This window comes from Saimiri boliviensis, chromosome 10 (assembly GCF_048565385.1).
Source record: "Saimiri boliviensis isolate mSaiBol1 chromosome 10, mSaiBol1.pri, whole genome shotgun sequence".
Lineage (NCBI taxonomy): Eukaryota > Metazoa > Chordata > Mammalia > Primates > Cebidae > Saimiri > Saimiri boliviensis.
Genome location: NC_133458.1, coordinates 18,972,323 through 18,999,125, shown reverse-complemented (window position 1 = coordinate 18,999,125; position 26,803 = coordinate 18,972,323). Strand labels below are relative to the sequence as shown.

Sequence of the window (26,803 nt, the reverse complement as noted above, 5' to 3'; positions counted from 1 at the left end):
GTTTTTTTTTTTTTTTTTTTGAGATGGAGTCACCCTCTGTCACCTGCCTGGAGTGCAATGGTGTGATCTCGGCTCATGGCAACCTCTTCCTCCTGGGTTCAAGTGATTCTCCCACCTCAGCCTCCTGAATAGCTGGGATTATGGGCACAAGCCACCACACCTGGCTAATTTTTGTATTTTTAATAAAGACGGGGTTTCACCATGTTGGCCAGGCTGGTCTTGAACTCCTGACCTCAGGTGATCGGCCCACCTCAGCCTCCCAAAGTGCTGAGATTACAGGCATGAGCCACTGTGCCCAGCCTGGATTTCTGTTTTTTGCAGGAAAAAAAAAAAAAAAAAAAAAAAGACTGACTAATGCAAAATGGTAAGCTCCACAGACCTCTGAGGAACCATGACTCTGAGGGGCACCGTAGCTGCCTCTGTTGTTTCTCCCAAAACAAGGCTCCATCCACGGCTCCAAGTCACCCCTGGATCTTATCCCAGCCTACGCCTGGCTCACCTGTGCCCAGCGCCACCTCCCTGCACCTCAGTTGAACTTGCCAGCACGCTCAGGCTCTGTTTTTCAGTTGCCACCTGGACAACGGACCAGACCAACAATTCTAACTCAGGTTTCGAGCCACTGTCGTTCAGCTGCCCAAGCTTCTCGTGTTGTCCATTGTTTTCTATCTTCCCCCAGTAATACCCAGCATAAAACGGAGCAAACCCTGAATGCAATGCAATGCATACTACTGACGGAAGCCTGGAAGCCTGGTAGCAGTCACGTGGCTTCTCTCTACCTAAATCCACCAAACCGCGGGGAAACGGCACCTCTGGAAAACTCACAAAGTCCATAGAAATCCTTGGTTACACCTTTCATCTGAAGGGCCCTGGGGTTCCGCTTTTCCCACCTCTCTCAGACTCACTCTCCCTACAGAGTCCTTGGCCGTACCTGGGATATAAATGGCGCCACCATTGCACCAATGCGACACAGGGAGCCGCTGGTTCCCATTCCCAAAGCGCGCATCGTGGTGGGGTAGACCTGCAGGGAGAGGCATAGAAAGCACCAGTCAGTTTCCGTCTGTCTGTCTGTCCTTCCCCGAGCCCTCCTCTTACCCTCCCTCCCCACGTCAGGCTTTGGAATACACAGAATGCCAAACACAGTTACAGAACATAAAACAGAAGGTGTTCACTTTCTCAGGCACATAACTTTAAATTTGGGGGATAATATCAGCAAAAAATAAACACTTCAAAATTATCCTTTAAATGAGCAAATTCCAAGGCCCGGCAGGTGGCTCATGCCTGTAATCCCAGCACTTTGGAAGGCCAAGGCGGCAGATCATCTGAAGTCGGTAGTTTGAGACCAGCCTGGCCAACATGAAAGAAACCTGTCTCTACTCAACATACAAAATTAGCCAGGCACGGGCGTGCATGCCTGTAATCCCAGCCACTCGGGAGGCTGAGGCAGGAGAATCGCTTGAACCCGAGAGGTGGAGGTTGCAGTGAGCCGAGATCATTGCACTCCAGCCTGGGCAGCAAAAGTGAAACTTAGTCTCAAAAAATAAAATTAAAAAAAAAAAAATGAGCAAATTCCAAAAATGTGTTTCACTGAATATTCCAAATATAATTTTAGAAAGACTTCAGAACTATAAATATATAAAAGTGATTCACCAGAATGGAAAGAAAATACTCCCCAGAGATCTAATGAAGTCTTCAAATACAGCTAAGAGAATTGACTAGAAGGCTAGGTACTTGCCACACTATTCCCCTGTGTTCTTATTTTTATTTCTTTTCTTTTTTTTTTTTTTAATTAGAGATGGGGTGTTGCTATGTTGGCCAGGCTGGTCTTGAGTGTCTGGCCTCAAACAAACCTCCTACCTCAACCACCCAAAGTGCTGAAATCAGAGGCATGAGCCACCACATCCGGCCCTTGTGTTTTTGTTAAAATTCCCTAGCCTCTTTGCTGTTGCAGAATCTTAGCACAAATTCTACTTTCTTTCTTTTTAACATATTTATTTATTTATTTAGAGATGAAGTCTCACTCTGTTGCCCAGGCTGGAGTACAATGGTGCAGTCTTGGCTCACTGCAACATCTACCTTCTGGGTTCAAGTGATTCACCTGCCTCAGCCTCCCAAGTAGCTGGGATTATAGGTGTGAGCCACCATGCCCAGCTACTTTTTGTATTTTTAGTGGGGTGGGGAGGTGTCTCACCATGTTGGCCAGTTTGGTCTCAAACTCCTGACCTCAAGTAATCCACCCTCCTTGGCCTCCCAAAGGGCTGGGATTACAGGTGTGAGCCACCGCACCCAGACCTTTTTAACATTTTATTAAATTTTTATTTTTATTTTATGGAGACGAGGTCTCGCTTTGTTGCCCGGGCTGATATCAAACTTCCAAGCTCAAGCAATCTTCCTGCCTCAGCCTCCCAAAGTGCTGGGATTACAGGCACGAGCTACCACACCCAGCCGTATTCTACTTTCTTGCTGCAACTTTTCTATTTTTATAGTAAAACCTAATAATTCTTCATTCTTAATTGGTCCTTCATTGATTCAAAATTCTTAAAGGAGCTAGAAGACGTTTAAGAAGTCAGCAAGTATTACTGAATACATAGAATTATATGAAGAATACTTTCTAGGAAAGAACTGTTTCTCAAAATGTTGGAACATTTTCTTAGTGCTATAAAATACTGATAAAACAGTTTTATCAACTCTCTAAGGCAAAGCACGTAGCATCCTTTAGTTGGCCACATCTTTGCCACCATCTGTCAAATGCAAAAAGCAAGATGCTTTCCCGCCTCATAGGACACAGCTATATTTACAGGAGAAGGCCTGGGGGTGGAATATCTTTTTGGGAAGCTTTATTATTTTCTGAAAAATGAGGTTGCTCTGACTGAAAATAATGAATTCACGTGATGGTTTCTTTGCTATAATACTGATAAAGTCCTTTGTTCACATTCTGAGTTGTCTGGAAGACAGAATAACAGAAAACTATCATTTTTAGTTACACGTCTGATTTTTTTTTTTTTTTTAATCAATATAGGCCAGGCACAGTGGCTCATGCCTGTAATCCCAGCACTAAGGGAGGCTGAGGTGGGTGGATCACGAGGTCAGGAGATCGAGACCATCCTGGCCAACATGGTCAAACCGCATCACTACTAAACATACTAACATTAGCTGGGCGTGGTGGTACATGTCTGTAGTCCTAGTTACTTGGGAGGCTGAGGCAGGAGAATCACTTGAACAGGGATGTGGAGGTTGCAGTGAACCAAGGTCGTGCCACTGCACTCCAGCCAAGGTGACAGAGCAAGACTCCATTTCAAAAACACAAAAAAGAAATCAATATAAAAAATAAAATACTTAGAGATGACCCTCAAAACGAGCAAATTCCCAAAATAAATGTTTGAGGGTACATTCCAAATGTAGTTCTAGAAGTATGCCATGTTACACACAGGCTTTTTGGTTCACAAAATGACAAATTAACTCTAAACTTTAGATTTGTTTTATTATGCAATTTTTTTAACTACACGAAATTATTTGAAGTCAATAAATTTTTTTTTTTTTTTGACAGTCTCTCTGTCACCAGGCTGGATGCAGTGGTGCAATTTCGACTCACTGCAACCTCTGCCTCCCAGGTTCAAGTGATTCTCCTGCCTCAGCCTCTCAAGTAGCTGGGATTACAGGAACCCATCACCATGCCCAGCTAACTTTTTGTATTTTTTTAGCAGAGATGGGTTTTCATCATGATGGCCAGGCTGGTCTCAAACTCCTGACCTCAAGTGATCTGCCTGTCTCTGCCTCCCAAAGGGCTGGGATTACAGGCATGAGCCACCACACCCAGAGAATTAACTTTTATTCAAGGAATTTCATGTTGTAATTCCTTCCACAGTTCATCAAGGTCACCTTAGTTCCCCTACAGATCGGGAATAAAATTTATCATCAAATGAATTATTTCAAGTTAGCCCTTCTTCACAGAACTGATGTTTAAACCCGTTGTCCTCACGGCCCTAATTCTTTTATTTTGGCTTCTTTCATCTCCTTTTAATATGGATATAGAGATGAAGACTTCAAAATTCACCAAGAATCTTTGGGATCTAACTTCTTCGACCAATTTACTTTAGGGTCATTTTTGGAGTGGGTGGATCTGCCTCCTTCTCCATCTGATGCCCTCTGTAAACATGAGTGAGTTCAAATCATATTCATTCCTAAGCTATCACAGTCGAGAACAGTACAGACCTGTGAAAAATGTCAACATCTTTAACCTCAGATATCAGGTGCTCAAGATAAAAGCCATTAAAACAAAAAGTCATTCTGATATACCAAGTCAACATCAAACTGGAATACAAATTTGATGTAGCTGAGATTTTCCTCATACCTTATGCTTTCAAACTCTCTATTCTATGGTCGTAAAATCAATTTTTTTTTTTCTCACTCTGTCGGCAGGCAGGCTGGAGTGCAGTGGTATGATCTGCACTCCTGGGTTCAAGTTATTCTCCTGCCTCAGTTTCCCAAGTAGCTGGGATTCCAGGTGCCCTCCATCACACACAGCTAATTTTTTGTATTTTAGTAGAGACAGGGTTTCACCATGTTGACCAGGACAGGCTCGAACTCCTGACCTTGTGATACGCCTACATTGGCCTCCCAAAGTGCTGGGATTACAGGCATGAGCCATGATGCCGGGCTCTTTTTTTTTTTTTTTTTTAATTTAGAGACAGGGTCTTTGCTGCCCAGGCTGGAGTGCAGTAGCATCATCAGAACAAACTGCAGCCTCCAACTCCTGGGTTCAAGCAATCCTCCTGCCTCAGCCTCCCCTTCCTAAGTAGCTACAACTATAGATGCATGCACCTACCTCTGGCTAATTTTTAAATTTTGTGGAGATGGGGGTCTTGCTTTCTTGGCCAGGCTAGTCTTGAACTCCTGGCTTCCAGTGATTCTCCCATCTTAGCCTCCCAAAGGTTAGGGATTGCAGACATGAGTCACTGCACCTAGCATAGAACCACCCTTGATGGTTATCAATACTCCAATCACATTTAAGTGTCTCAGGTATCATTTGTAGCAAAACTTACACTGAACAATGAGTTCTGGATTGCAAAAGAGAATTTATTTTTTGCACCTGTCTATAAGTCAACTTAGATTTTGTTAATGGAACTAAATAAAGTTTTATGTATAATTCAAATATCACATAGTTTTCTATTTTTATCTGTGTGTGGGAGAAAAAGTACTTTTCTCTGCAGGTTTAATGGTTTCTGACATCCTGAATCTTCCATCACAATAGACTTCCCCATTCGAAGGCAGCTTTATCAGTGTCTAAAGCACTATTTCCTGTAGCTCAATGAATGACAAAACTAGTGAAAATACTGTTAAGTTCCCTATTCAAATACTCTTTCATTTCTAAGAATATTAGTTCTTTAAAGTGGGAGGTTTATGAGGAAATACTCCAGCTACCTCAGGCAGTACTTTGCATGAAGATTCAATAAATTACTAATTCAATAAATTAACTAAGAATAAATTAAGATTATATTCAAGTTTAAGCTACATGTAGCAAATAACAGATGGAGGGAAAGGGATCTTCCCAAAGAGTTAACAGTGAAAAATGTGTTCTAATTTCAAAAAGAGAGAAAAGAAATTTGACATTTGACAGCTACCTATTCTAAGCCTAGTGTTCTAAGCCTAGCTAGCGCAAGGGCAATGAGGTGTTTTTTATATGCATGCTATTTAAAGGAAGGAAGAAGATGCTATCTTCCAGAGACTGGCTTTCAATAGACTGAATGGGTAAGGGGAAATTCACATCAAATAAACTTCTGGTGTCTTTTTAACAGACCGTCTTTAGAAAATCATCAAAAGTCAGCAGAAACCAGGGATGCATTACCTTTCGATGGACACCCGAAGGGACTCACCATACACACCCTGTTGGAAGCTAGCCCTGCATGGAAACTCACCTCAGCTGTGTAAATGTAGATGGTGTTGAAGTTTGCAGCCACCAGAGCCCTCAGCACAAAGAGGAAACCAATCAGGCCGGCACTAGAAAACAGGAAGCGGACAGAAATCATAAAAGGCAGCATGGAGAACCACCTCGGGTGGCCCAGCTCCAAGGGCACTGTGGATGCTAAGACACACCCACAGATAACTCAGAACCCGAGTAGGGTACTGCTTCTCAGCCGGCCTGATTGTGGGGTCCTTAAGCAAACCTCCTTCCAATCTTACTCTCCACCACCCTCTCCATTTCCCCACAGCTGCCAATCACCCTGGTTCCTCACATTGGCACACCTGCTGGGTGCGGTGGCTCATACTTGTAATCCCTGCACTTTGGGAAGCCAAGGCAGACAGATTGCTCGAGGCCAGGAGTTCAAGACCAGTCTAGGCAACATAGTAAAACTGTCTGTCTCTCTCTTTTTTTTTTTGAGACAGAATCTGGCTCTGTCATCCAGCCTGGGATGCAGTGGCATAATCACAGCTCACTGCAGCCTCAGCCTCCCAGGCTCAAGTGATCCTCCCACCAGCCTCCTGGGTAGCTGGGACTATAGGCACACACAACCACATTTGGTTAATTTTTGTATTTTTTGTAGAGATGCGGTTTTGCCGTGTTATCCAAGCTGATCTCCAACTCCTCAGCTCAAGTGATCCACCTACCTCAGCCTCCCCAAGTGCTGGGATTATTCGTATGAGCCACCAAAGTTTTGTTTTCATTGGCCCAGCATGGTGGTGTGTGCCTGTAGTCCTTGCTACTCAAGAGGCTGAGGCAGAAAGATGGCTTGAGCCCAGGAGTTGGAGGCTGCAGAGACTTGAGACGACACCACTGGACTCCAACGTTGGTGACAAAGTGAGAGACCCTGTCTTTAAGGGGGTGGAAAAAAGCACATCCACTGCTACCATGCCCTGGAAAATAGTACAGACAACTTGTAGAATAAATGACACACATGAGAGCTCAGGCCGACCCAAGACTGCAAATTAAGAGTGAAATGAGCAGAAGGCACAAGTAAGCACGTTGTCTGTATTACAAAACTTTCTTGGTATTGGTTCAAATAATGTGATAAAAAACCAGAGTCCCAATTATCCGGGAAGCATTACATAACGATCCTCAGCATTTTGGTGGGTAAAGTGAGCACAACATCACTGGCACCCATAATCCTGTGACAGCTGGAAGAAAATGGGGTCCGTAAGAAGAGGGAAGGGGAGTAGCAGGGACCAGGCAAGACCATTCTAGTCAAACAGGCAGCCCATTCTCTACTCTCCTGGGTGAAAGGGACTTGTCCCTGAAACTACCGAACACCATGGTTCAGGAGACTCTATTTAGAAACCACTACAGCTGGGCGCAGTGGCTCACGCCTGTAATCCCAGCACTTTGGGAGGCCGAGGCGGGTGGATCACGAGGTCAAGAGATTGAGACCATCCTGGTCAACATAGTGAAACCCCGTTTCTACTAAAAATACAAAAAATTAGCTGGGCATGGTGGCACGTGCCTGTAATCCCAGCTACTCAGGAGGCTGAGGCAGGAGAATTGCCTGAACCCAGGAGGCGGAGGTTGCGGTGAGCCGAGATCGTGCCATTGCACTCCAGACTGGGTAACAAGAGCGAAACTCCGTCTCAAAAAAAAAGAAAGAAAGAAAAAAAAAAGAAACCACTGCATAAAACTTGAAGCAACCAAATAGCAAATACCTTGACGTGCAGATGTTGAGGAGAAGGAAGAATAAAGCCGTGCATCCCATGGTAATGGAAAGGCTCAACCGTCTTCCCAGGAAATTGATGCCCAGGATATTTAAAGGATTCACTAGAAAGCAAACAGTAAAGACAATTTCTGGGACCTTGGAAGGCAAGTGGCATATTGCAACCCTGGCACGGACTCATCCTTGACATTTCAGAAAGAAGCAACTTCATCCAAACCTCACGAGTATTCCAGCCAAAATCCAGTCACGTTATCATCAGTTTCAAGACTCTTTTAATATACTTTACCCACGTGGGTCCAAGAATGATAAGTGCTGGTGCCCAGGATACTTATTATATCGTGCAGATCTACTGTAGATTGCCAGCTTGCTAGGCCGGCATTTTAAATATTTTATACGTTTTCATCAAATTCAAGGTGCCATTGATTTTTTTCATCAGCTCAATTTAACATTCAGCCATTGATTTTCAAGTACCATCATTTTATGTCTACTAAAATAGAAATAGGCCGGGCGCGGTGGCTCAAGCCTGTAATCCCAGCACTTTGGGAGGCCAAGGCGGGTGGATCACAAGGTCAAGAGATGAAGACCATCCTGGTCAACATGGTGAAACCCTGTCTCTACTAAAAATACAAAAAATTAACTGGGCATGGTGGCACGTCCCTGTAATCCCAGCTACTCAGGAGGCTGAGGCAGGAGAATTGCCTGAACCCAGGAGGCGGAGGTTGCTGTGAGCCGAGATTGTGCCATTGCACTCCAGCCTGGGTAACAAGAGCGAAACTCCATCTCAAAAAATAAATAAATAAATAAAATAGAAATAATGCTGTCAATTGCAATCCAGCAAGCCATTGTAAGCCACATTCCAATTTCATAGATGTTAAAATGTGAGGAGGGGAAAACACCTTAGGACTGATAGAATACAGCACTTCAAAGCTCCAGACTTCTCTTGCCAACACCAATCCAGACTGGTTATTTTTTGGCACCATTTAGCAACTTGTTCAGTTCTGCAAGGCAGGACCCACGTTACAGGGTCATACTTCTCTCCACTGAGGCTCAAGTGAACGCAGGCCACCCTACATGCAGAGGGACACTTACGAGCAATTTCACCGACGGTGCTGATGATCATGGTCCGATAGTCGGAGGATGCAAACACGTGGCAGTGGCAGGGGCTCTGGCCCTCCTCTGAGACCCCCTGATTCACGACCACCTCAGAGTCCGACTTCGAACCACAGACCAGGTCCCGCTCCAACAGCTCAGCACTGGCCAAGATAACCCCGTAGTAGGCAAAGGAGATTCCAAGCCTGGAAGTGAGAAAAGAATGTCGCTGGCAAACGCTGACACCAGACGTGAAGGATGAATGGGGAGGGAACAGCAAGTGAAAGGTGCAGAATGTAGAAATGCAAAGGGAGGAAGCCAGGCTGCCGCACAGAACATTTGTGGAAGTGCCTCTTACACATCATGCAGATACACACATGCCTGTTGGGTGTAAACCTAGGAGCGGAATTGCTGGGCCATAGTATACACATACTTCCAGCTGTAATAGATACCTCCAGTTTTCCACAGTGACTGTACTAATTTGAACTCCAGTCAGTTACATATGAAAGCTCCAGTTACTTAGCATCCTTCTCAACCCTTGGTATTATCAGTCTTTCATTTTAGCCATTCTCGTGGACTGGTGGATCTGGAGTGGTATCTGGTTGGATTTTAATTTGTATTTCCCTTGGGACTTTAAGGTTGAGCATGTTTTGATGTGTTTCTCCAGTATACATTTTCGGTGAAATGCCCGTTCAAGACTCTTGCCTATTTCTAACCTGGGCTGTTGGCCAGACATGGTGGTTTATGCCTGTCATTCCAGCACTTTGGGAGGCCGAGGCAGGAAGACTGCTTGAGGCCAGGAGTCTGAGACCAGTCTGGGCAACAAAGCAAGACCCATCTCTATGAATGCAAAATAAAATAAAATAAATTTTAAAACCTTAATAATTTTTTAAAACCTAAAAAATTTTTTAAAAAATAAACTGGGTTGTCTTTTTTCCTGTTGAAAAAACTATAATATATGTATGCATATATGTGTGTGTGTGTGTGTATATATGATTTGTTGGAAATACACATTGCAAATTTTTCCTCCCAATGGGTAAGCTTACCTTTCAGGCTCTTCAGGATTTTTTTTTTTTTTTTTTTTAAAGCAGAGTCTCATTCTGTTGCCCAGGCTTGAGGGCTGGAGTGCAGTGGCATGATCTCAGCTCACTGCAACTTCCACCTCATGGGTTCAAGCATTTCTTCTACCTCAGCCTCCCAAGTAGCTGGAATTACAGGCGCCTGCCACCATGCCAGGCTAATTTTTTTGTATTTTTAGTAGAGACAGGGTTTACCATGTTGGCCAGGCTGGTCTCAAACTCCTGACCTCAGGTGATCTTCCCACCTCAGCCTCCCAAAGTGCTGGGATTACAGGCATGAGCCACCGCGCCCAGCTTTCTTGATGATATCTTATGACATGGTTCCTAAGTTCCTAATTTAAAGTATCAAAACTCATCTATCTTTTCTGTTACAGCCAGCATGTTTTCATCCTATTTAGAAGATCTTTGCAGGCCAGGCACAGTGGCTTATGACTCTAATCCCAGCACTTTGGGAATCTGAGGTGGGCGGATCACCTGAGGTCAGGAGTTCGAGACCAGCCTGACCAACATGGAGAAACCCCGTCTCTCCTAAAAAAATACAAAATTAGCCAGGTGTGGTGGCTCATGCCTGTAGTCCCAGCTACTGAAGAGGCTGAGGCAGTAGAATCGCTTGAACCCAGGAGGCGGAGGTTGCGGTGAGCTGAGATTGTGCCATTGCACTCCAGCCTGGGCAATGTGAGCAAAACTCGGTCTCAAAAAAAAAAAAAAAAAAAAGAAAATGTGCTTACTCAAAATAATGCTGTAGAGAAATGAATCACAGAGGGTACCATGAGAGTCTATGCCATTGAACTTGATTGGTGACTTCAAAGGACCAGTTTCTGTCCTGTGGTGAGGAAAACCACCAGGCTGCAAAAGTTAGAAAGTGAGCTCATACGCTCATAAGAAAAATTTAAAAACTGGTTGAAGACAATCAAGAGATTTTTCCTCTATCTGCCTATGTATCTATTTACTGATTTATTTAGCAGTGGTGGTGTTTGTAGAAAGACAAGACATTGCTGGATGTGATTATTTGGAGTTGGTCATGTTTTTCTCCCCAGTGGCACTCAGATAGATTTACTTAAATAGGCTTCCTCCCGATGCCTCTATTTAAAACTAATTTTGAAATCATTACACTCTTACCATATGACCCAGATCTGTAATGTGGTCCGTAAATATTTAGCATCCAATAGGTCTGCAAACCTTCCTCTTTTTTCCTGGGGTAATGAAAAGAGGGAGACAGAATATACTGCACAGGTTAAGGATGAACAAAGGTGTTTTCACTGTTTTAGATAACAGAAGATGAGAATCACACTGGAGCACAGTGGTGTGGGATACCCACTGAGCTCCTATGAGTACAGCTGACACAAACCCAGAGATCATTGTTTTTAACACATTTGTCACAGCCAATCTGTCTTTTGGCTTTTTCTTATCATTGACAAGTACCAAAACTCGCTAAACTTGAGATGCTAACCTTTTGCTCTTCCTCTGCTTGCCAGCACTGGCACAGAGGTGGGGAGGGTAGGAGGAAACTTGAAAGTACTGTGAAACTGATTGGAGATTCATCTAAAATTAGCATTAAAACGAAAACTCTTGTATTAAAAAAAAAGAGTATGAGCCAGGCACGGTGGCTCACATCTGTAATCCCAGCACTTTGGGATGCTGAGGCAGGCAGACCATCTGAGGTTGGGAGTTTGACACTAGCCTCACCAACATGGAGAAACTCCATCTCTACTAAAAATACAAAATTCGTCGGGTGTGGTGGTGCATGCCTGTAATCCCAGCTACTCAAGAGACTGAAGCAGGAGAATCACTTGAACCTGGAAGACAGAGGTTGCAGTAAACTGAGATCGCGCCATTGCACTCCAGCCTGGGCAACAAGAACGAAACTCTATCTCCAAAAAAAAAAAAAGAGAATGAGTCTTGTTAGGAAAACAATGGCATAGAGTTGAAAGAGGAGACAATGCCTAATTTCTGTCTCTAAGTTGAAAGAGGAGACAATGCCTAATTTCTGTCTCTAAGGGGTATAGTTAGCAAAATTTCTTGTCCATAGTACTTATTCAATACCTTTGGATAAAAACAATTAAGGATGAGTTGCATGATGGTGCAGTAATGGATTTTTCTGTAAAGCTAAGAATGCTTCAGACGAGGGCACGCCGTTGAAAACCAACAGCGCTTTTCTCAGAAATAGACCTGGGATTACAGGCTCTTTCTAGAGACACCGGGAGCGTGATCCTGGATGACCTGGATTTTGTTGTCACAGAAAGGTAGAGTCTGAAGGGTACTTAGAGGCCTCTTGCTCCAATGATTAATTTTTCATTTTTGTGGGGTACATAGGAGGTATGTCTATTTATGGGGCACAGGAGAGGTTTCGATACATCTCATGAAATAAGCACATCATGGAAAATGGGTATCCATCCCCTCAAGCATTTATCCTTCGAGCTACAAACAATCCAATTATACTCTAAGTTATTCTAAAGTGTACAATTATTATTAACTATAGTCACTGTTTTACTATCAACTAGTATTATTCTATTTGGCGGGGGGTACTCATTAACCAGCCCCACAACCCACCCCATTCTTCCACTACTCTTCCCAGTCTGACCAAGACCCACCACATGTTCCTGCCTCTGGTCTCAGTTCATCAGTGCCTTTTTTTTTTATTTATTTATTTTTTTTTTTTGGAGACAGTGTCTTGCTCTGTCACCCAGGCCGGAATGCAACGGCATGATCTTGGCTCACCGCAACCTTCACCTCTCAGGTTCAAGTGATTCTGCTGCCTCAGCCACCAGAGCAGCTGGGATTACAAGCATGCACCACCTCGCCCGGCTAATTTTTGTAAATTTTAGGAGAGACCGGGTTTCACCATGTTGCCCGGGTTGGTCTTGAACTCCTGACTTCAGCTAATCCACCCGCCTTGGCCTCCCAAAATGCTGGGATCACAGGCATAAGCCATCACTCCCAGCAGGCTCTCCCTCCTTTGAATGCTCAATTTATGTCCCATTTATCCCCCGAAGTGGCTCAAACTGCCATGGCTCAGTCCCTTCTGCTCTGATCACACACATACCCACAAACACACATCTCTCTGTACCACTCACCTGGTTCTAAGCATCTGGGCTCTGTTCTGTTATTGATTCCTTCATATGTGATGTTCACTTCATTACCCAGATTGTAAGACTGTAACCAGACTGAAGGCAGGGTCCATTGCCTGTAGCTCTGGGCCTTGCTCAAAAGATGACTACAGATGGCCGGGCTCTGTGGCTCACGCCTGGAGTCCCAGCACTTTGGGAGACTGAGGCGGGTGGATCGCCTGAGGTCAGGGGTTCGAGACCAGCCTGGCCAACATGGTGAAACTCCTTCTCTACTAAAAATACAAAACATTTAGCCAGGCGTGGTGGCACACACCTGTAATCCCAGCTGCTTGGGAGGCTGCGGCAGCAGAATCGCTTGAACCCGGGAGGTGGGCATTGCAGTGAACAGATATCACGCCACTGTACTCCAGCCTGGGTGAGCAGGGCAAGACTGTCTCAAAAAAAGAACGAGATGACTGTGGAGGATATCACTTAATGGGCATGACGGATGGAGGCCACAAGCTGAAGGCTTGAGAAGAAAAGCAGGGAGGAGGCAGAAGAGGGGACAGAAGGAGGGAGGAGGGAAGCTGAAGATGGGGGATGGAGAAGGTGGAGGGAGGGGTGAGGTAGGAGAGGGAAAGCAAAGGAAGTAGGATAAGGAGGGAGGAGGCCAGACAGAGGAGGCAGGAATGGAAAGGGAGGCTGGAGAATGTACAGGGAGGACGGGGGATGGGGCTGGGGGATCATGGAGGGAGGGTGAAGGAGGGAGGGAAGAGGAGGAGGAAAGAGGAGAGAGCACTCATTTCTGACCTGAGTGCTCCTCAGTCCTGGAGTTGGAACTACTGCAATCCGATTCACAAAGCACATGCCAAAAATGGTTGTACTCAGCTGAGAATCTTACAGCTATGCGTGGTTTTGAGTTCATTATCTCTGCTAAGACTTGTTCCTTTTGCAACTATTTTGTTTACACTATTGACAATCACAATTTTACAGCTACCTAAAGACTATGTTCTCGTCCCTCTAACCGTAACAGCTTCCTTCTTTTAATCACAGTTGCCTAGCAACTAGTTCATCCTCCCACCCTGCTTTGTGAGGTAAGACGTGATTGTCAGCGTCTCAGTAGGAAGGCAGAAGTGAACTGATGCTGTAATAGTAGCTTTCTGAACTCCAAACCCATGAGAGTGTATTTCCAACATTTGGAAAATAAACTAGAATAATGGAATCATTCTGCATCCTTTGGAAAGAAGTTTGGGTTTCTTGTTTGATACAGTTTGGATTATTTGTCCCCTCCAGGTCTCATGATGAAATGTGATCCCCATTGTGGGTGGTGGATCCTTATGGAAGGTGTTCAGGTCATGGGGCGGATCCCTCATGAAGGAATTGGTGCCCTCCCTGCAGTAATGAGTGAGTTCTCACTCTACCAGTTCATGTGACAGCTGGTTTAAAAAAGCCTGGCACCTCTCTTGCCATGTGACAGGCCTGCTCCCTGTTTACTCTCTGTCCTGAGTAGAAGCTTCCTGAAGCCTCACCAGAAGCCAAGCAGATGCTGGTGCCATGCTTGCACAGTCTGCAGAACCATGAGCCCGAATAAACCTCTTTTAATAGTCAGCCAGTCTCAGCTATTCCTTTGTAACAATGCAAAATGAACAGACACATTGCTCCACAATTCATTCTCTCCCTCTCCCTCTCTCCCTCTCTCTCTCTCTCTCTCTCTCTCTCTCTCTCTCTCCTCAATTTGAGATTTATATGCCTGTCAATTCCAAGAATAAATGTCCTACAGAGAGAGAGAAAGGTGGGGAGCTGGGATGCAGGCAGGAGCCAGGAATGAACATGTGGAGATGGTGAAGTCCCGCAGTCAGCTTAGACAGTACGCATGCCCAAATGTACCCAATACTCATGTTAGAGATACTTCTTGGGCCAGGCACAGTGCCTCACGCCTGTAATCCTAACTCTTTGGGAGGCCAAGGCAAGTGGATCACCTGAGATTGGGAGTTCAAGACCAGCCTGACCAACACGGAAAAACCCTGTCTCTATTAAAAATAAGCGGATGTGGTAGCGCATGCTGTAATCCCAGCTACTTAGTAGGTTGAGGCAGGAGAATTGTTTGAACCCGGGAGACAGTTGCGGTGAGCCACGATCACGCCATTGCACTCCAGCCTGGGCAACAAGAGAGAAACTTCATTTCCAAAAAAAAAAAAAAAAAAAAGAGAGAGAAAAGGAAAAAAATGACGCTTCCTGCTGTTCTCCAGAGAAATGGCTTCTTCAACCAATTCACAAGGAATTCTCTCAGAACGGGTGCCATTGAACAATCAAGAAATTGGTATTTGCTGTTGTTAAGAGGGTTATAAAGCTATAAAAATGTTACAGGGAACAAGTACAAAAATCAGCCACACAACACAGAAAATAAAATGAATGGAGGCCGGGTGCGCTGGCTCACACCTGTAATCCCAGCACTTTGGGAGGCCGAGGCGGGTGGGTGACGAGGTCAAGAGATCAAGACCATCCTGGTCAACAGGGTGAAACCCCGTCTCTACTAAAAATACAAAAAATTAGCTGGGCATGGCGGCACATGCCTGTAATCCCAGCTACTCAGGAGGCTGAGGCAGGAGAATTGCCTGAACCCAGGAGGCAGAGGTTGCGGTGAGCCGAGATCACGCCATTGCACTCCAGCCTGGGTAACAAGAGCAAAACTCCATCTCCCAAAAAAAAAAAAAAATGTTGCTGAGAAAAATAAGAATTTAATAAATGGGGAAATATACTTGAAGCAGGACAAGAATACTCAGTATTATAAAGATACTGATTCTCTCTACATTGTTAGCCTATAATGTCAACAGAAACTCAAACTCTCATAGGATATAAAAAAAAATAAGTGTTTCATTGTATCACCCAGGCTGGAATGCAGTGGTACAATCTCACCTCACTGCAACCTCCACCTCCTGGGTTCAAGTGATTCTCCTGCCTGAGCCTCCCAAGTAGCTGGAATTACAGGCATCCACCACCAAGCCCAGCTAATTTGTGTACCTTTAGTAGAGATGGAGTTTCACCATGTTGGCCAGGCTGGTCTTGAACTCCTGACCTCAGGTGATCCACCTGCCTTGGCCTCCCAAAGTACTGGGATTACAGGTGTGAGCCACTGCGCTCTGTCTCAAAACAATATAAATAAAACTAAATGACAGAAGCCCAAACATGCCAGGAGATGTAAGTGGATCCAACTCATTATTAAAGACAGAATATTGGCTGGGTACGGTGGCTCATGCCTGTAATCCCAGCACTTTGGGAGGCTGTAGCGGGTGGACCACTTGAGGTCAGTTCAAGACCAGCCTGGCTAACATTGTAAACCCTGTCGCCATTAAAAAAACAAAAATTATCTGGGCATGGTGGCAGGTGCCTGAAATACCAGCTACTTGGGGGGGCTGAGGCAGGAATCTCACTTAAACCCAGGGCACAGAGGTTGCAGTGAGCAGAGTCTGTGCCACTGCACTCCAGCCTGGGTGACCGGTTGAGACTCCGTCTCAAAAACAAAGAAAACAAAGGAAAAAGAAGGGAAAAAAATCAACTGTAGCTTTACAAGAAATACTTTTTTTGAGAGGGTCTCATTCTGTTGTCCTGGCTACTAAAATACAGGGTCCAGTACAACGATACGATCATAGCTCACTGCAGCCTCAACCTCCTGAACTCAAACTCCGAAGTAATTAGTTGGGACTACAGGTGTGGACCACTATGGCTGCATGCCTGGCCTTTTTTTTTTTTTTTTTTTTTTTTGGTACAGAGAGGTCTTGTTTTTTGGGGTTTTTTTGTTTCGTTTTGATTTTGAGATGAACTCTTGCTCTGTCACCAGGCTAGACTGTAGTGACGCAATCTCAGTTAACCGCAACCTCCACCTCCCGGGTTCAAATGATTCTCCTGCCTCGGCCTCTCAAGTAGCTGGGACTACAGGCGCATGCCACCACTCCCAGCTAAATACAAAAATTAGCTGGGCGTGGTGGCACGTGCCTGTAGTCCCAGTCGTAGAGACAGGGTTTCACCACGTTGGCCAGGCTGGTCTCTATCTCTTGACCTCGTGATATGCTCGCCTCAGCCTCCAAAAGTGCTGGGATTCCAGGCGTGAGCCACTGTGCCTGGCTGGGTCTTGTTTTAACGCCCAGGCTGGTCTCGAAATCTTGGGCTCAAGTGATCTTCTCATCCCAAGCCTCCCAAAGTGCTGGGATTACAGGCAAAAGCTATCACACCCAGACTCAAGAAATACATTTAAAGCGAAGCAATACAGAAAGGTTAAAGATAGTTGCAAAAGATGTACACAGAAGATACTAACCAAAGCGACTTTCGATATGTTAATATGAGAGAAAATAGAATTTGAGGACCTTCATTCTCAAAGACAGTAATTTAAAAAAAAATTTTAAACAGGTTAATGAAGCCACAAAAGAAAGAATGAAATCACGTCCTTTACAGCAGCATGGGTGCAGCTGAAGTCCATTATCCTGAGAAAATTAATGCGGGAGGCCGAGGACGGTGGCTCACACCTGTAATCCCAGCACTTTGGGAGGCTGAGCTGGGCGGATCACGAGGTCAGGAGATCGAGACCATCCTGGCCATCATGGTGAAACCCTGTCTCCATTAAAAGTACAAAAATTAGCTGGGCATGGTGGTGCGTGCCTGTAATCCCAGCTACTCAGGAGGATGAGGCAGGAGAATTGCTTGAACCCAGGAGGCGGAGGTTGCAGTGAGCCGAGATCACACCATGGCGTAACAGCCTGGCCCCTGGTGACAGAGCAAGACTCTGTCAAAAAAAAAAAGAAAGAGAGGAAGGAAGGAAGGAAGGAAGGGAGGGAGGGAGGGAGGGAAGAAAAGAAAGAAAGGAAAGAAAAGAAAGAAAGAGAAAATTAATGTGGGAACAGAAAGCCAAATACCCTATATTCTCACTTTTAAGTGAGAGCTCAACATTGGGTACTCATGGACACAAAGATGACAGCAACAGACACTGGGGACTCCCAGAGCAGGGAGGGAAGGGACAAGGGCTGAAAAACTACCTACTGGGCACTATGCCCACTGCCTGGATGATGGGATCAATCACACCCCAAACCTCAGCAGCATGCAACAGACCCACGTAACAAACCTGCACACATATCCCCTGAATGTAAAATAAGCATAACGGGGTGCAGCAGTTCACACCTGCAATCCCATCACTTTGGGAGGCCAAGGAGGGAGGATCGATTGCTTGACCCCAGGGGTTCAAGACTGGCCTAGGCAACAAAGGCAAGACCCCATCTTTACAAGAAATTTAAAAATTAGAACACTCCTGTGGTCCTAGCTACTCTGGAGATTGAGGTGGGAGGACTGAGCCTGGGAGGTCAAGGCTACACTGAGCTATGACTGCACCACTGCACTTCAGCCTGGGTAACAGAGTGAGACCCCATCACAAAATAAATAAAATTTGAAATTTTTGGGCCGGGCGCGGTGGCTCAAGCCTGTAATCCCAGCACTTTGGGAGGCCGAGGCGGGTGGATCACGAGGTCAAGAGATCGAGACCATCCTGGTCAACATGGTGAAACCCCGTCTCTACTAAAAATACAAAAAATTAGCTGGGCATGGTGGCGCGTGCCTGTAATCCCAGCTACTCAGGAGGCTGAGGCAGGAGAATTGCCTGAACCCAGGAGGCGGAGGCTGCGGTGAGCCGAGATGGCGCCATTGCACTCCAGCCTGGGTAACAAGAGCGAAACTCCGTCTCAAAAAAAAAAAAAAAAAAATTTGAAATTTTTTTTTTGAAAAGAAAACTTAAGTTCGGTTTAAACAAACAACAACAAAAAAGGTCCAAATCCATGTAAAGAAATACTTCAAGTAATAAGACTAACGCATGAACAAAAATCAATCATATGCTAGAATGCAATGAAAAGATTTCTTGGCTGGGTGTGGTGGCTCACACCTATAATCCTAGCACTTTGGGAGGCTGAGGCAGGTGGCTCACTTGAGGTCAGGCATTCAAGACCAGCCTGGCCAACACGGCAAAACCCTATCTCTACTAAAAACACAAATATTAGCCAGGCATGGTGGCAGGTGCCTGTAAGTTGTGGAAGGCTGGAGGGAAGGGGACCCTTGCTCTCTAGTCCTGTCCTAGAGGCGGGGCAATGGCCAGGAAAGATGTGAGGCTACCTCCATTTTCACTGTGAGCCATGGGACTCTAGTGAGTTACCTATATTTTTCTTTTTTTTTTTCCTTTTGAGACGGAGTTTTGCTCTTGTTGCCCAGGCTGGAGTGCAGTAGTGCGATCTCAGCTCACTGCAATTTCTGCTTCCCAGGTGCCTGTAGTCCCAGCTACTCAGGAGGCTGAGGCAGGAGAATTACTTGAACCTGGGAGGCAGAGGTTACAGTGAGCCGAGATTATGCCACTGCACTCTAGCCTGGTGACAGAGCAAGACTCCATCTCAAAAAAATAAAAATAAAAATAAAAAAGGATGTAGCAAAATTAGGTTCCTTGTGCAATGTTGGTAGGAATGTAAAATGGTTCCGCTGCTGTGGAAAACAGTGTAATGACCCCTCACAAAAATTAAACACAGAATTATCATAGGATCCAGCAATTCCACATCTGGGTATATATCCAAAAGAATTGAAAGTGAGGCCAGGTGCGGTGGCTCATCCTGTAATCCCAGTACTTTGAGAGGTCGAGGCATGTCTATCATGAGGTCAGGAGATCGAGACAATCCTGGCTAACAGGGTGAAACCCCATCTCTCCTGAAAATACAAAAAGTAGCCGAGCATGGTGGCAGGTATCTGTAGTCTCAGCTACTCGGGAGACTGAGGCAGGAGAATTGCTTGAACCTGGGAGGTGGAGGCTGCAGTGAGTTGAGATTGCACCACTGCTGGGGTGACAGAGCGAGACTGCCTCAAAAAAAAAAAAAAAAAAGAATTGAAAGTGAGGCCTTGAAGAACTATCCAGTCACCCATGTTCATAGCAACATCAGCCATAATTGCTGATGAATACCTCGGTTCAGCTAACACAAAACATGCTTTATTCATACAACAAGGTATTATTCAGCCTTGACAATGAAGAAAATTCTGACCTATGCCACATGGATGAACGTTAAGGACGTTATGCTAAATGAAATGAACCAGTCACAAAAAGATCCTTCATATGTGATTCTACATATGAAGGATCTCGAGTAGTCAATTTTATAGAGACAAAAAATAGGATGGTGGTTTTACAGGGTGTGGGAGGGTGAACAGAAAGTGTTTGTTTAATGGGTATAGAATTTCAGCTTTGTAAGATGAAAAAGTTCTGGAAATGGATAGAGGTTACGGTTTCATAACAATATAAATGTACTTAATATCACTGAACTATATATTTAAAAAGTTAAGACAGTAAATTTTACGTTATGTATACTTTTTTTTTTTTTTTTTTTTTTTTGAGAGGGAGTTTTGGTCTTATTACCCAGGCTGGAGTGCAATGGCACGATCTCGGCTCACTGCAACCTCCGCCTCCTGGGTTCAGGCAATTCTCCTGCCTCAGCCTCCTGAGTAGCTGGGATTACAGGCACGCACCACCACGCCCAGCTAATTTTTTGTATTTTTAGTAGAGACGGGGTTTCACCATGTTGACCAGGATGGTCTCGATCTCTTGACCTCGTGATCCACCCACCTCGGCCTCCCAAAGTGCTAGGATTACAGTGTTATGCATATTTTACCACAAGTTAGACACACCTGTAATCCCAGCATTTTGGGAGGCTGAGGCGGGAGGATCACAAGGTCAAGAGATCGAGACCATCCTGGCCAACAGGGTGAAACCCCGTCTCTACTAAAAGTACAAAAATTAGCTGGACGTGGTGGTGTGTGCCTGTAGTCCCAACTACCTGGGAGGCTGAGGCAGGAGAATCGCTTGAACCCAGGAGGCGGAGGCTGCAATGAGCCAAGATCATCATGCCACTGCACTCCAGCTTGGGCAACAGAGTAAGACTCTGTCTCCAAAAACAACAACAGCAACAAAAATGAAAAAGGAACTGTCTGCTCAACAACGTCTCACTATCTTCCAACCCCTCAAAATAGGTATCAGGTCAAACTACTCTAGAGACAAATTTTACTAAATGTTCAAGGAAGTTAACATCTATCTTACAGAAACTATTTCAGAGATATGAAAAAAGTCACGTAATGAGGTTTATAACATTCATAGCAAAATAAAACCAGGCCAGTACAAAAAAGAAAACAACCTCCCATCTACTGTCAAAGATGCCAAATCATGTGAACATCTCTGCAAGGTGGGTGTTATTATTTCCATTTTATTGATTAAAAAAACAAAGCTAGGGCCAGGCACAGTGGCTCATGCCTATAATCCCAACACTTTGGGAGACCGAGGCAGGTGGATCACCTGAGGTCGGGCATTTGAGACAAGCCTGACCAACATGGAGAAATCCATCTCTACTAAAAATACAAAATCAGCCAGGCATGGTGGTGCATGCCTGCGATCCCAGCTACTCGGAAGGCTGAGGCAGGAGAATCACTTGAACCCAGGAGGCGGAAACTGCGGTGAGCTAAGATTGCGCCACTGCACTCCAGCCTGGGCAACAAGGGCGAAACACCATCTCAAAAAGAAAAAAAGAAAAGAAAAATATAGGTAACTCACTAGGGTCCCATGGCTCACAGTGAAAATGGAGGTAGCCTCACATCTTTCCCGGCCATTGCCCCGCCTCTAGGACAGGACTAGAGAGCAAGGGTCCCCCTCCCTCCAGCCTTCCACAACTGAGGGGATTTCCCAATGGCCGCTGGTGGTCCAAGAAGACCTCGGGTCAGCACTCACCAGGACCGGCTCCACCAGCTTCCCCTCTGGCATGACGGCACGGTTCATCTTGGCAATGTGCTCCAGAGTGGCCAGGGCAGCCGGCGTGTTCCCAGAGGAGACATTGAACCGAGCAGATTCAGGAATAAACTGGGTGGAGATTACCAAGAATATCAGAGTGGCCCCTGCTGTAGAACCCAGGGGTACAGCTCTTATCGCTCTATGCCCGACAGTCCTAGTTTCCCAAGATAGGAAAAAGACGTAACCAGCTTAAAGATCATGCAATGTAGCAGGCATTCTGTTGGATTCAAAGTTGACTTGCTACAAAAAGGGTCACATTCTTCTGATCATAGTGCCTTCCAGGATGATGGCAGGCTGATACTCAGCTTTGCACCAGTAGGGCCCAAACCAGCTGTTAACATAATGAACTTCTCACTTTCAGTTGGTACACAGCCGCTGCCCCAGGCGCCCCTCTCCAGCCCCTCCCCAGGAACCCCAGCACCTCCGCACCATGCAACAACCAAAGGGTGACAGGGGCAGGGGGCTCCAGCACCCACACGATGGAGCAATCAGTTCTGATTGTCAAAGCCCTCAGCCCACTGAATGCTGAATATTTTGAACATCACACACAGAAAACAGCATGGGCTGCCACTGAAGCTGGAGCATCAGCTCTGACCGCTGCCCATCTCTCCCGCCTCATGCAATCAAGGCTGTTGGCCCGTCCTCAGGAAAGCTCCTCCACAGCAGCCCCTGACCCCGCATTCCCAGGGCCAGTGAGCAGTTTGAGTCCTGCTCTCAGTTATTCCGACACTCGATTTTTCAGCCTTTTTCCTCTTGCCTCATGCCCAGCCTCCACAGTGATATGCCAGCTTCCCAGCACACAACCGCTTCCACAGTCAGAAATCCCTTCCTTAAACATTTTGAGATGAAGTCTCACTCTGCTGCCAAGCTGGAGTGCAGTGGCAACCATCTCGGTTCACTACAACCTCCGCCTCCTGGGTTCGAGCAACTCTCCTGCCTCAGCCTCCCGAGTAGCTGGGATTACAGGCTTGTGCCACCACGCCCAGCTAATTTTTGTCTTTTTAGTAAAGATGAGGTTTCACTACGTTGGCCAGGATGGTCTCATCTTGACCTTGTGATCTGCCTGCCTCGACCTCCCAAAGGGCTGGGATTACAGGCATGAGCCATCACCATGCACTGCCAATGCTTTTAAGTTTTTTTTTTTTTTAACAGTCTAGAGATCTTTTTATTTTTCGTACTTAATATGTCATGAATTCATAGGGAGTAGGTTCCAGCAGCTTAGGCTCCCCGTCATGGTTCTCATAAATGTGCCTCTCTGGGTGGAGCAGGGCTGGGGCTTCAGTCAAACCGAGGTACCCTTCCCTTTGGCTTCCTTGTTTTTCTTATCATTTTCTGCACGCGTTTCAGGAAGCTATCTCAGCTCTTAAGAGTGCTTAGTATGTTCAATACACACATGAACTCCCTTGGCAAGAATCCTGCCCATAACCCATTTGTTTACAACAAAGCCAACAGCACGCTGTGTAATATCATAGACTCCTCCAGTTCCGCCATGGTGACACCTGTGGGCCATTCCTTTTGAACCACGCCCACCCCCTTCATAGCTATGATACCATCTTTCTTACAGAGTCATAGGTATGTGGCCACATGTTGTCTAAAAGGCCTGATGACCTTTCTTCTTTCCCTTTGTGTTGGTCATTTTGGTGAATTACTGGAAAATGACAGTTCTGGTCAAAAGGAAGCCCTTTTTTGTTGGTGTTGTGTGTTTTTTTTTGTTTTATTGTTTTTTTGTTTTTTTTGAGACAGAGTCTCACTCTGTTACCTAGGCTGGAGTGCAATGACATGGTTTTGGCTAACTGCAACCTCTGCCTCCCAGGTTCAAGCGATTCTCCTGCTTCAGCCTCCCAAATAGCTGGGACAACAGGTGCCCACCACCAAACCTGGCTAATTTTTGTATTTTTTAGTAGAGACAGGGTTTCACTACATTGGCCAGGCTGGTCTCAAACTCCTGACTTCGTGATGTGCTCGCCTCACATTGGCCATGTTGATCTCGAACCACTGACCTCATGATCTGCCCACCTCAGCCTCCCAAAGTGCTGGGATTATAGGCATGAGCCACTTCACCTGGCCTCTTTTTTTAATTTATTATTATTTTTATTATTATTATTATTTTGAGAGGCAGGGTGGTGCTCTGTTGCCCAGGCTGGAAGGCAGTGACTCAATCATAGTTGACTGCCGCCTTGACCTCCCAGGCCCAAGCAACCCTCCCATCTCAGACTCCTGAGTAGCTGGGATCACAGGCATGGACCACAACACTCGGTTAATTTTTTTTTTTTTTTTTTTTTTTTTTTTTTTGAGATGGAGTCTCACTCTGTCACCCAGGCTGAATTGCAGTGGCATGATCTTGGCTCACTGCAACCTCCGCCTCCTGCGTTTCAAGTAATTCTCTGTCTTAGCCTCCCAAACAGCTGGGATTACAGGCACCTACTACCACACTCGGCTAATTTTTTTTTTATATTTTTAGTAGAGATGGGGTTTCACCATCTTGGCCAGGCTGGTCTTGAACTCCTGACCTTGTGATCCACCTGCCTTGGACTCCCAAAGTGCTGAGATTAGAGGTGTGAGCCACCACACCCGGCCTAAATTTTTATTTTTAGTAGAGATGCCATGTTGCCCAGGCTGGTCTTGAACTCCTGGGCTCGTGATCTTCCTGCCTCGGTTTTCCAAAGTGCTGGGATTACAGATGTGAGCCACCACATCTGGCCAGCAGAAAGTCTTAGACTACACCAACAGAGGCAGACAATCTGCTCACAGGAAGCAACTGGCGTCCTAAGCTAACTGGTCCCCAAGCACCTGGGGGCGTGTGTGTGATTCTCAGCAATAGTGCACTGCATGGGCCCGGCACAGTGGCTCACATCTGTAATCCTAGCACTTTGGGAGGCCGAGGCTGGCGGATCACTTGAGGCCAGGAGTTCGAGATCAGTTTGGCCAACATGGTGAAATCTCATCTCTAAAAATACAAAAATCAGCCGGGCATGATGGCATATGTCTGTAATCCCAGGTACTCGGGAGGCTGAGGCAGGAGAATCACCTGGACTTGGGAGGTGAAGGCTGCAGTGAGCCAAGATCACGCCACTGCCCTCCAGCCTGGGCAACAGAGTGATACTCTGTCTTGAGAAAAAAAAAAAAAAGATATTTGTGGGCATGAAAGCCGCTGGACCAGCAGCAGGAGGGGAGGACAGGAAGGAGCCATGAGGGCTTCCCCACCTTGAAGGCCATGATGAGGGTGATGCCCGGGATGGAGGCGACACGGATGAGCCAGCGCCACCCGATGGTGGGGATGATCACAGAGGCCAGGCCAATGATGAGCAGGGAGCCGGAGAGCCAGAACACCTGGGGAGAGAGAAGTCCAAGATTAAAGTTCTTTGTTTGGGGAATAATGACAGTGGGAAAAAAAAAAAAAAAGGATAAAAATTTTTTTTTAAAAAAAAGATTAAAATTCTTTCTGTCCAATGTGCTTCACGTACCCTCTTTGGAGAGCCACCTCGCCCAGCATTTTGCCATTGTTTTTTGTTTCTGAGACAGGGTCTCACGCTCTCATCCATGCTAGAGTGCAGTGGTGCATTGCACACTGCAGCCTCAGCCTCCTGTGCACAAGTGACCCTGCCCCTTAGCTCCCCATGTAGCTGGGACTGCAAGCACACACCACCACCCCGGCTCATTTTTTTTTTTTTATTTTTTGTGGAGACAGGGTTTCATCATGTTGCCCAGGCTGGTCTCGAACTCCTGAGCTCAAACAATCTGCCTGCTTCAGCCTCCCAAAGTGCTAGGACTATAGGCGTGAGCCACAGTGCCCGACCTCGCCCTTATTAAAGGGTGAGATGGGAGAGACTTTGAGAACCACATAACTCAGGTTCTACTCCCATCACTACCTCAAATGACTTGGGTGAACTGGACAACTCACTTCACTTCTCTATGGCTCAGTTTTGTCTCTAAGTGGGAGACTAAGCTGGGGAGAGAGTTAACAATACCACTAAACTTTTTTTTTTTTTTGAGACAGGGTCTCACCCTGTCACCCAGGCTGGAGTGCAATGGCACAATCTTGGCTCACTGCAACCTCCACCTCCCAAGCTCAAGTGATCCTCCCACCTCATCCTCCCAAGTAGCTGGGATTACAGGCAGGTGCTACCATGCCAGGCTAATTCTTGTATTCTTTGTAGAGACAGGGTTTTGCTATGTTGCCCAGGCTGGCCTCAAACTCTTGGGCTCAAAGAGTCTGCCACAGTCGGCCTTCCAAAGCGTTGGAACTATAGGCGTTGAGTCACCGCACCCAGCATGTAAAACTATAAAAAAAAAAAAATGCTGGGCACGGTGGCTCACACCTGTAATCCAAGCACTTTGGAGGCCAAGGTGGGCAGATCACCTGAGGTCGGGAGTTCAAGACCAGCCCGACCAACATGGTGAAACCCCCTCTTAAAAAAAAAAAAAGAAAGAAAGAAAAAAGAAAAAAACAGGCCGGGCACAGTGGCTCATGCCTATAATGCCAGCACTTTGGGAGGCCAAGATGGGTGGATCACAAGGTCAGGAGTTCGAAACCAGACTGGCCAAGGTGGTGAAACCCTTTCTCTACTAAAAATACAAAAATTAGCTGGGCATGTGGGCATAAACCTGTAATCCCAGCTACTCGGGAGGCTGAGGCAGAAGAATCGCTTGCACCCGGGAGGCGGAGGTGGCAGTGAGCCAAGATCGTGCCACTGAAATCCAGCCTGAGTGACAGAGCGAGACTCCACCTCAAAACAAAACAAAACAAAACTGAGACCCCATGACATCTCGTTGATTTCTTTTTTGGCTAGATAACATTCACTGGGTCACAACTCAAAAGTCACGCAGGAGATGACTGAAAAGATCCCCTCTTCAAGTTCTCTGCCATCCAGTTTCTATTCTCAGAAGGAACCAATATTACATTTCTTCTAAGCAAGCTAATAGGAAATTTTTTGTTTTTCTTTTATCACAGATGGTACCATGGTATACATACTGTTCCATGTTCTTTTTTTTTGTTTGTTTGTTTGTTTAGACGGAGTCTCACTTTGTTGCCAAGGCTAGAGTGCAAAGGTGTGATCTTGGCTCCCTGCAACCTCCACCTTCCTAACTCAAGCATAATCCCTCCTGCCT

The 26,803-nt window shown here is 45.8% G+C and overlaps 1 protein-coding gene and 1 non-coding gene across 3 annotated transcripts in view; both read right to left on the bottom strand.

The window, feature by feature from the left end:
• The window catches only part of SVOPL (SVOP like), a 114,541-nt gene that overhangs the window by 31,752 nt on the left and 55,986 nt on the right, over positions 1-26,803 (bottom strand). For both annotated transcript variants that reach the window (XM_003929748.4, XM_010340366.3), the window contains exons 8-14: positions 24,899-25,024; positions 21,635-21,763; positions 10,925-10,998; positions 8,727-8,932; positions 7,630-7,741; positions 5,913-5,994; positions 929-1,018 (exon numbers count right to left, since the gene is read on the bottom strand). In XM_003929748.4, the coding sequence (XP_003929797.2) occupies positions 929-1,018; positions 5,913-5,994; positions 7,630-7,741; positions 8,727-8,932; positions 10,925-10,998; positions 21,635-21,763; positions 24,899-25,024 (819 nt within the window). The remainder of the gene's footprint in view (positions 1-928; positions 1,019-5,912; positions 5,995-7,629; positions 7,742-8,726; positions 8,933-10,924; positions 10,999-21,634; positions 21,764-24,898; positions 25,025-26,803) is intronic.
• Positions 5,007-5,135, bottom strand: LOC120365498 (small nucleolar RNA SNORA40). The gene has a single exon (XR_005580423.1). It is a non-coding gene; the product is annotated as a small nucleolar RNA SNORA40 (small nucleolar RNA).